Here is a 10,679-nt window from a genome sequence, read left to right on the forward strand (position 1 = left end):
AGTTTAAAGGAACCGGAAGGCTGCGTAGCTCAGAGCGAGAGCCCCGGCGCCCACGAACATGAGTTCACCATTTTTCTGCTGCTCGCTCGGCTGATAGAAATCTGAGAACTTGGGCTCTTTGGGGGGTATCATTCGCTCGTCAGGATGCGCCTGGTTGTAGAGTTTGAAGGCATAGTCAGTGTTGGTGAAGTTCTGCTTGGCCTCCGCCTTTATTTGCGCGTTGGTCGCAATCCAGTCGAGAAGATGGGTGCGGTCGCGCGTGTATTTGGCGTAAGCCGCTTGGTACGCCTCGAGAGCTTTGTCATGGGGCTTTTTTTCTTCAAGCGCAGCTTTGTCGCCCCCGCCGAGCGCCCTCGCCAGATAATTGCCTTCGATAAAAGCCGTTGCGTTCAACACAGCCCCGCCAACCATAATCGCGATGCTCGCCATGTTGTTATATATCAGAGTATTTTTTTTTTAAATCATTAATTTCAGACGCTGGTTGGAAGGATTTTTTGGTCCTCGAGGTACTTTTTGAGCGCAATGCTGCCCGCCATGACGGCGGTGAACTGCACGTAATTCATCACGCTGCTGCTGGGATCAGAAGTGAAATTCTCTTTCACAACCTTTTTTAAGGCCCAGCCGATGCCAGCGGCTAAGCCAGTGAGAGTAGCGGCGTCAATGACGGTCTTGACAAGCTTGTTGTCGGACATGATAGCGGTTGATATAAATAAAAACAAAATTTTAGAACAAAATTAATTCATATATATCTCTTCTTCTTCTTCTTTTTCTTCTTTTCTTCTTTTTATTTCTTCATCTTTTTCTTTTATTCTTCTTTCCATTTCTCTTTTCATTGCCCTTTCTCTTTTCATTGCCCTTTCTGCGGACGTTTCAAAAAATGTTTCGTCGGCAAGATACATGATTTTTTTTGAAAGCCTTTACGGTAAAGTCGCACCATAACAGCGAAATGCCACCAATTGCGGCTGAAGAGATTAGAATCTGTGCAATGCTTGCTTTTGGCATCGTGATATATTTTACACTCAAAAGTTTAAATCATTTTTTTTAATCCTTTTGGCTGTGTCGCGCGAGCAGGTTCTGGCTCAACACGCGCGGGCTCAGGCGCGGGCACCGGCGTTTTTTTGTCGAATACGGCCTTGAGCTCTTCCCGTTTGTAATAAATCCCGACCAGTGAAACGACTATGCTGGCAACAGCAAGCCATTGGGTAGTGCTGAGGCTGCTATTTTTTTCTCCGCCGCTCTTTGGGCTTTCGCCTTCTGTAGTCGGGGCTGGCTCAGGGGCCGCTGTGGTGGCTTCCGCCTTGTTGTTCACCAAATTATAATAAGCCTCAGCGACTTTTTTCTGTTGCTCCCGGGCCAGCTGCGTTCTTTCAGAAACCCTTTTTCCAGCAGCCACACGCTTGGGATTTTTTACGCGCGTGGTTGCAGTTGGAGTTGTCGCTTGCTGTGTGATATCGACGGCAGGGGCTGTCTGGGTCTCGCCCTGAGGCGCGCTCTCGGATTGTTCGGTAGACATTCTGAAACAAATGCGTATGCTGAGCAAATATAATAATGCTTAGAAATTACTCTGCGGTCGTTATGCAATCACTCAGCGGGAGTTGAGGATTGCTGTTGAGGAATTTCTTTCAATTTCTGTTCGGCCTTTCTCTCCAAATGCGAGTTAAAGTCAATGTGTTTTGTGGTGATTAGCGCCGCGTTGGCCGCAGCAAGAAACCGGCCGCACTTCAAAGCAAGGTTGCCGGCCAGATTGGAGAACTCTTTGTTTATGATGTAGTCGTTTCTGAGTTCTTTTCGGTAAGCGTCGATGTCTTTGATGTCAACGGCCATTCCGACCGCTTTGGTTACAAGAAAAATAAAGCTGTCGATCAGGCTTTCTGTTGTCTTTGAGCCCACGTACGTCTCGTAGCGTTTGGTGTATTTCTCGACCTCTTTGTCGCTCAGGCGCTTAACCTGCTCGTGGGTTAACTGCACTCCGATGGCCTCTTTGGCTTTGCCTGTAGACACCAGCACGGCCAGCTGCTCACGAAGAGAAGGAATGTCAGGTCCGGGGGCGGTTGGAACTATGCCACCTGCTGGACCACTCGGCGGCTCGGGCTCGGTTTGAAGTAGGTTCATAACTTCTGCTAACGCGGCCTCTTCTTCAGCCATTGTTCAAGGCTATATTCAACTTTCATTGTTTTATTCAAAATAACTTTACCCCGTAGGGGTGAAGAAGCGAGAACACAAGATAAGAGAACTTTCGCTCTTTCAGCTTTGAAACCAGACCTTTGTACTCATCCGGGGAGAGCTCGCCAGCGTAATCATCGAAGATGGCTTTCGTGGTCTTGGCCGGTGTAAAAGAGAACGATCGCCGCCACGTTCTCCCGGAAGGAAGATGTTATGCCGGTCATCTTCTGGGTCAGCACCCAAACGCTGATGCCCATATGTCGAGCAGAAAAGGCGAGATTCACCAGCTCGCCTGTACGCCCTTTCACATCTTTGGAGGCTGCGCAGTCATCGCGGATTATGAGCGTGTTGGCGCCCTCGAAAAGCCATCTCACTAGCTTCAACCATTTTTCCACGTCGTGCTGCTCGCATACTATCACATCCATTCTTGGATCATTTTCACCAATTCTGTGGTAGGTCTTGTTGTGCGCGAATGTCGGGCAGATGAGCACGATGTAGTCGAACTTGAAGCGGAAAGGGCCGTAGATCTGGTCCAACACAAACCTTGATTTGCCTGAATTCGTCGGCCCCACAATGAGAGCGTTGAAGGGTATCTTGCTTGGGTCCATATTAAAACTGTACAGGTTCTAGCTGTCTTTCCATAAGGTTGAACTGGGAGTCGGAGATTACGACTACATGGCATTTCACGTCTTCTGAGCCTTCGGCTTTCCGCTCAATTTCCAGCTGGACCCCGTCTGTACTGTTCACAATGCGGGTGCCGCTGCCGTGCATCGACTTATCGGCCATGGAGCGCATGTCAATAACAAGCACGAACTTATCACCGGTGTAAAACTTTGTCGCATTCATGTGCTCGGTTTTATTCGGCTGTTGCGGCTTTGTGTATCGGGTTTGAAGGATGGCTGTTGGGAAGGTTAATTTTTGACGGGCCGCCTGCCATGAGTTTGAGCGCAGCTTTTTTTGTTTCCGGGTTTACCTCGTTGTTGACCCCCAGTTTCATCCCGGAGACCGCCTGTTTCAGCTTGTTGTTGTAACCGATCGTGCTTTCGGTGTTTATTATCATTTGCGCAGGCATAAGCCAGGCCATGGGGGCTACAGCAAGATGGAGCCTGACCTTCGCTTGATCCACCGCGAACTGGTACCTTTGCACGCTCTTGGCCAGGTCGGGCTGTCTGATCGCGTCTTCCATCAGCACCAGGAACTCGCTTTGGGCTTCTTTCGCCCGGCCACCAGAGCCGAGAATGCTGCTGCGGACGTTCACCTGCGCGCCTAGGACGCAGTAAACGAAAGCCTCGATTGACTGGTTGATTCTCGACAAGCCCACCTGCGTCAAACCGGATGCTGTGTTTGGCGCGAACCAGTCATACTGGGCCACGGCATCAGGTTCAATGAAAGAAAGCAGATTTCCTTTGCTTGCCGCACCGCCTTCATCACTGAATTTATAGAACCCTCCTGGATAAGCGGTTCCTGTTTTCAACGGCCCGTGCCCTGTCACGCCAATGTATACACTTCCCAAGCCGTGGTTTTTCCGTTGTGTGAAGCGAAAATCGCTCGAGGGGTCTATGCCGAACTCGTCGTATATCCTTTTGTACGAAGCAACGTCATAATGATTGTTCATTTGGCTGAACGTCGGGTCTCCAGGCAAAGTGCTTATGCTCTGAATTCCTCCTAGCTGGTACAAAATGCGCCTGACCGTGAAATACACGTGGAAGATATAAAAAGCTCTTATCCGCGGGGAGAGATTCATCCCGCTGTCAAAGATTTCGCGAGAAACTCCGCAACCTTGTGTGGCGCAGAAAACTGCGAAGTTGAGCTGTTGCGGCCAATATTTCATGTCTGGCCCTCCTAACCAGTGTTTTGATTCGGTTCCAGAAGTATGCCTGAGTTTGATTTCTTGAAATATTTCTCTGAATTTTGACGTGAAATATTGGTCAGGCGTGACGTAGATTTTGATTTCGGCGTTGAATATTTTCTTCAAGCTTGGCGCTTTTCCGTCGAAAGGTACCGCAGGGATGGGTAAGGAAACTTTTGAACCAAGTGGCGACAATTGGTAAGGAAAACCTCCGCTGTCTCCCAAACCAAGGGCTTGTTTCATTTCCGCGCTCCAATACCGCCTGTCTGAACCGAAGACACTTTGAAACGAGCCTTCGCTTTCTTTGAAAAACACCTCTGCGGTTGCGTTGTTTTTCTCGTCGATGCTTTCTTGTGAAACGAACCGGCTTTTGGAAAGTGATTTAAAAAATTTGTCTACGCCTTTTTCTTCGCAGCATCCGCTTTTTTCACAAACTCAGGATCTTTCCACAAATTCGCCATTGTATTTGAACACAATTTTTGTTTGTTAAATATAAAATGGTTGTTCTCACTATTGTCACGCAAGAGAACGGAGAGACTATATATTTTGAAGAACCGATACCGAAAGTACATTTCATGAAACTCATATCTTGTAGTTTATTCAACAGCTGGGACACTTTGAAAAATGAAGGTTCAGCCACCTTGGGAGATAAAGACAAAGATATAGCTTTATCAGTTAGTAAATTACTCCCAGGGCATTACAGTTTAAAAAGAATGGCAAAAGAAATAGACGGTCTGTTCGCCAAATATCAATATAAAGAGTTGCAAACAGCAATAAACCAACCTGTTGGCCAGCTTGTAATCAGAAATTTTGGGGCTGGGGCAAAACCAATTGAACTTGATCGCGATTTAGCCAATTTGCTTGGTATTTGCTTGGTATTAGAACGTATTATTAACGTTCGTAAAACGGCTTAGATCTCCAACGACATATTTCATTCATTGTGATTTGATCGACACAGAACGGAATCTGTTCAATGGCAAAAGGTCAGATGTTTTAGCCTTGTTTGATGTGAAAGGGAAGCCTTATGAAAAGGTGAGCTACCATGGTTCTCCGCAACAGGTTTTGCGAGACTGTTCTACAGGCGAGTTTATAAATAGCATCGCTATTAGCGTGAAAGATGAAAATGGCGAACTCTTTGATTTCAAAGGCTTCCCGCTTCTTTTTGAATTAGAGTTAAATTAAATTTCTTTATATACGCAATGTCTTCAGCAAATCTGTTACCTCCAAGCGCGCCGCCTGCCGAGAATGAAAGAAGAATCTATCCAAGCCTTCCCGAAACGACAAATGCCGAGAATTTCCGGCTAACTGAGATCAGTAAAATTGAAAAAGAAATATCTGCTGAGGTTGAGCATTACAGGCTTGTGTTGAAAAAATATAAAAAAGCCCGGAAAGCGATTCACTATTCCGCGGTTGGCCTTGGCGCCGTCACGGCAGCTCTGTCTTCTGGGGCTGTTGCAACATCACTCACTGGTGTTGGAATTGTTATCGGCGAGCCTGTTGCCGGGATAGCAGCTTTATCTGGCGCAGTTTCCACTGGCCTGTCCGTTGTCAACAAGAAGCTTGAATGCAAAGTTAATAAGCACTCGAGAATCCATTCTCTGGCTATTGCAAAACATGACTCGATAAACATCTGTCTCACAAGCTCTGAATGATAATCGCGTTTCTGACACGGAGTTTCAACTGATCACACGTGAAATGCAGAAATATCGCCAACTTAATGAGACTTTACGCTCAAACTTTGCGCAAAAACAAACAAATCCAATCTAGCCAGATATTGAAAAAATAAGAAACCAGGTTCGGGAAGAATATAGAAAAAAACTTGCGGAGTACAGCACAAATTTGAACTAAATTTTGAGCGGAAAAACACAAAACTATCTCTAAGTCTTTTTAAAAAAAGATGATTGTGTTACTCCGCGTTACCTTCACGCGTGACGTTGCGTGACTGTGTTACGTTACTGTCACGCGTGACGTTGCGTGACAGGTCACACAAAAGGGCAAAAGCCCTGTCGGGGGGTGCTCGTTGGCTGTTCTTGCCTAGCCCCGGCTAGGACTTTCCCGCCGCTGACCAGGTGGCTGTCGATTCCCATTTTACCTGTGGGAACGAGGTTTGAGATCCCGAGAGACCTCTGAGCACCCCCCAGTCTCCACTGGGCCGGGGCGGGTTCACCCGGGGTTGTCGCCGTGGACGGCCTCACCCCATACCCCTGACAAGCGCCTGTACGTGCCGTATTAGGAATCAGAGGGGGTCAACCTCACATCCAAAAGCACCTTCATTTGCTTGCTGATAAATAGTATAATGCAGCAAGCTATATACATTGATCCGTTCGCCTCCCCTTTCACTTGTGGTGTAGCTTCTCTGTCCTTTTCCTAAATTTCGAAGTATATACACATACGCATGCGCTTTTGGACGGCGAGATGATGTCATACTTGAGCTATAATGCATCAGTCAATTCCAGCAGTGCCCATCCCCCCCCCGGGCAACCGCGGGGCATTTGCTCATGTTGTCAGTCCCGGGGGTGGGGCATTCGCAATTTCATCACAGTCCGGGGGCTGGGCATTTGCGTACCCCGGGGCGACCCCCGGGCATTTGACACACGTTTTTTTGAAAGTGCCATGGATGAGTTCATCGGGAAAGACGAGGCGTTTGTCGAACAATGGCTTCTCCGTCAAGTACTAGAGAAACTTGTAGATGTTTTTAAAGGTATGTTTTCTCAATTTCAGGTATTTCTTCATTACTTGTAAGCTTATAAATATAAGCAACAAGGTGAACTATATTTTGTTTATCACAAAACAATCACTGTCGTGAACACGACTATTTCGCATTTCGCATTCAAAACTAGCCTAGCATTTTTTAAATTCATGAAAGTGGAGTTGAAATACTTAAGGTTTGCGAATTCAAATGATGCGATCTTCAGGACAGATCGTGCGAGCGATCCCGGGGGCGGGGCATTTGCCCTCTTTCTTCGTCCCCACCCCGGGGCATTTAGACAGCTTATGTGCCCCCACCCCGGGGAATTTGCCCATTTTTTTAAAAAAATGCTAATGCCCGGGGGTTAGCCTGGGGGGGGGATGGGCACTGCTGGAATTGACTGACGCATAATTAGAGATTGGCTGAATAAATTATATCACAACAGTACTTCTGAAGGCCAAAATGATTGTGCTTTTCCACGCGATTTGCTTTATTTTCATGGAACTTTCTACACCCGTTTGGCTGAAAGAGTCCAGACAGATGACATATCAAGTTGTTGAAGCCATGCTAGAAGCAGAGAAAACTTAAACGGGCTCGATTGAGCACCTTGTTCAAGAATATTTCATGTCACTATCGATCGAACGCTGCGATCAAATCTTGCTATTTTCTCGTTTCCTCCTGCTCGCTTCACTTCGGCAGCTTCTGTGGTGAAAAAATAACTTACAGCGCGTTGACTGAGCGTATTTTTTTTGTAAATTCTGTTCTGGTTCGTTTTTTTCGGCCCAAACAAAAAAATCTTGAGTTGTGACCTCCATGTTTTTCAGTACTGCTCGTCCAAGGGCCTGGGAAATATTTGGTTCCAGTCTTCTGAGAAAAACGTCACGCAACTCACAGATTTCAAAACAAAACTTTTCCTTCGAACGAAGGTTATATCGTCGCCGCTCAGTAAAATTTCTTAAAGCTTTCGGCGTAGTCGTTCTCAACATATATGGGGTTGCCGAGATAGTGTTTTTCTCCATTTTTATAGTATTCGTAACAGAGTTCTTTTAGGCCACAGGAGTCGCATTTACGACAAAACATGACCATTACAGTTCTTGAGCTTTTTTCGCACAATGGCGCCTCTTCAATATCATAATGTACCTCATCCTAACCCATTTCCTTTCTTTGCCTCCTTTTTATTGCGAGATACTCCTTGTAAATTTTCTCACGAAGCTCTGGAGGGAGGTTTTGAATGGCCTCGGAAAGTTGACAGTTGCTTGATCGCAGAACATCGGACGAATATCTTGCGGCAGCCATCTCGGTGTATATACTGTGCATATAATTCTTCAATAGGAAAAAAATTCTGGCACACTTTGTGTATATACCAGTGCAGGCTGGCACATCCTCGCATTTTGGTTACAGCCGTTACAGCTTCGCTGGACCCGCGAAGTCACCCAATTTTTTTGTTTTACTTTTTGCGTGACACACACACGTATGATGAGGGTTCTAGACACAGCAGTGATAAAAATGGAAGAGAACGGGCAAAACAAGCCTCCCACGCTTAACTTCCCGAACTTGTGAGGGAAGTTAAGCGTGGGAGGCTTATTTTGCCCGTTCTCTTCCATTTTTATCACTGCTGTGCCAGAACCCTCATCCTACATGTGTGTTAGGTTCTTAATTAGGTTCTTAATTTCTACAGAGTAGACATTGTTGTTGATTATCAGAAAATAGTGTAAAATCTGGTCTGTTCTTCATTATAAATATTTATTAATGTACCCATGTTGCCAAAAGTCCAACAACATTAATTGATCAATTGAGCATTTCAACCAAGACCAAGATTACATAGAAATGATACATTCTGTAAATTGTAGCAATAATTGTTTCATAATAACAGTTCAAATTTAACATACATTGTGCATTTTGAGTTTCATTTAACAATTCAATTTTCTAAACTCTCGATCATCTTTTTGGTTTTTAGTAAAAAAATATATAAATTAAATAGTTAAACCCCACATATAAGAACCTATTGGAATTTGTTTAGCTAAACAGGTTCTTATATTTTGGGGTATTAAAAAAGCAAATTTCTGCCTGAAGATTCTTACATCCCTAGGTTCTTACACGCGGGTTTTTACTGTAGTTTCGATTTCATATCACGCAAAATGTTTGTAGGCTTTGTAAACGACCTTTAGATCGAAATACGAGTGCAAAATGGTATAAAAGGAGAACGGTTTTTCAAGCCAAGGGCTTATGCGTTTGACTATCACATCAATCGAGTACCGAGCGTCTTCTCGACTGTAACAAGAAACCGGCGTAGAGTGTGGATTCTTGGGATGTAACGGTCCAACTCGTACTTCTATCCAAACTGCTCCTACTATTTAACATCCGAGACAAGCGAATCGAGACGCCGAGGCCCTTAGGTCTTGTCAGTGGCTTAAACGATTTTAGACTTGGAGACGGATGACACGCACAAAAACTAGACCTCATGACTCAAAATACAGCCGTGGGAGATTTCGAGATCGAATAAAAAATTTCTGAGATTCAAGAATTCAAGAGTTTTCTGCGAAGTGTATGCAATAAAGACATTTTTCAACACAATTGCGTTATTCACTCGGGCTGAAAGTTATTAATTAGTGCATGATTCCACATGTTTTCGCTACACAGAAACGGATCGATAAGATATCCGAAGATATTGACTATTTTGAACCAATTTTCGACCTCGATACAAGTTTTACAACTTATACTAAGGCGCGAAGTAAAATAGAAAACATATACACGTACTAACCTGAACTACGCTCGTCTTCAGCGACGCAGAATGGACGGTTTCTGTGAGGAATAGTTCAGCATAACCTACAAACAGGCGTCCCTATTAATCGCGGTGGTGAGTGACGAAGGAGAAATCTAAATAACATCTAGTGAGGGTCAACTTCATGTATCAGCACAAAGTATATTATCCGACCAATACACCCCTAAACAGCCCTATACATCCTCATACAGTACTATACACCGCTATACAGTACTATACACCCCTATATAGCACTATACAACCCTACACAGCACTATATACCCCTATACAGCACTACACACCCCTATACAGCACTATACACCCCTATACAGCACTATACACCCCTATACAGCACTATACACCCCTAAACAGCACTATACAGCACTATACACCCCTATACAGCACTATACACCCATATACAGCACTATACATCCCTATACAGCAGTTTACACCCTTATACAGCACTATAAACCCCTATACAGCACTATACACCCCTATACAACACTATACGCCACTATACAGCACTTTACACCCCTATACAGCACTATACACCCATATGCAGCACTATACATCCCTATACAGCAGTTTACACCCTTATACAGCACTATAAACCCCTATACAGCACTATACACCCCTATACAACACTATACGCCACTATACAGCACTTTACACCCCTATACAGCACTATACACCCAAATACAGCACTATACACCGCTATACAGCACTATATCCCACTATACAGCACTATACAGCACTATACACCCCTACACAGCACTATAAACTCCTGTAGAGCACTATACACCACTATACAGCACTAGACACTCCTATACAGCACTAGACACCTCTATGCACTACTATACACCCCTATACAGCACCATACACCCCCATAAAGCTCTATACCTCCCTATAATCCACTATACACCCCTATACAGTACTATACAGCACTATACACCGAAACACAGCACTATACACCCCTATAAATTACTATACATTTCTATACAGCAGTATACACCCCTATACAGCACTATAAACCGCCATACAGCACTATACACCCTTATACAGCACTATACACCCTTATATATCGCTATACAGCACTATACACCCCTCTACGGCACTATACACCCCTATACAACACTTTACACCCCTATACAGCACAATACAGCACTATACACCCCTATACAGCACTATACACTCCTATACAGCACTATACATCCCTA

The 10,679-nt window shown here is 44.9% G+C and overlaps 1 protein-coding gene across 1 annotated transcript; it reads right to left on the reverse strand.

The window, feature by feature from the left end:
* Positions 1-3,019: 3,019 nt before the first annotated feature.
* LOC145481749 (uncharacterized) lies at positions 3,020-4,255 on the reverse strand. Its single transcript, XM_081460280.1, has 2 exons — positions 4,080-4,255; positions 3,020-4,040 (listed from the first exon to the last, which is right to left on the reverse strand). Exons 1-2 carry the CDS (start codon positions 4,253-4,255, stop codon positions 3,020-3,022), a joined length of 1,197 nt encoding a protein of 398 aa, XP_081316406.1.
* Positions 4,256-10,679: the final 6,424 nt, after the last annotated feature.

The sequence above is a fragment of the Orbicella franksi genome, chromosome 1 (assembly GCF_964199315.1).
Source record: "Orbicella franksi chromosome 1, jaOrbFran1.1, whole genome shotgun sequence".
Lineage (NCBI taxonomy): Eukaryota > Metazoa > Cnidaria > Anthozoa > Scleractinia > Merulinidae > Orbicella > Orbicella franksi.

Bases quoted from the DNA above. Each gene is read 5' to 3' on its own strand.
- LOC145481749 (XM_081460280.1), bottom strand. From the start codon at position 4,255: ATGAAACAAGCCCTTGGTTTGGGAGACAGCGGAGGTTTTCCTTACCAA. The intron at 4,041-4,079 runs GTCAAAATTCAG...AATCAAACTCAG, and splicing joins ACGCCTGACCAATATTTCAC to GCATACTTCTGGAACCGAAT.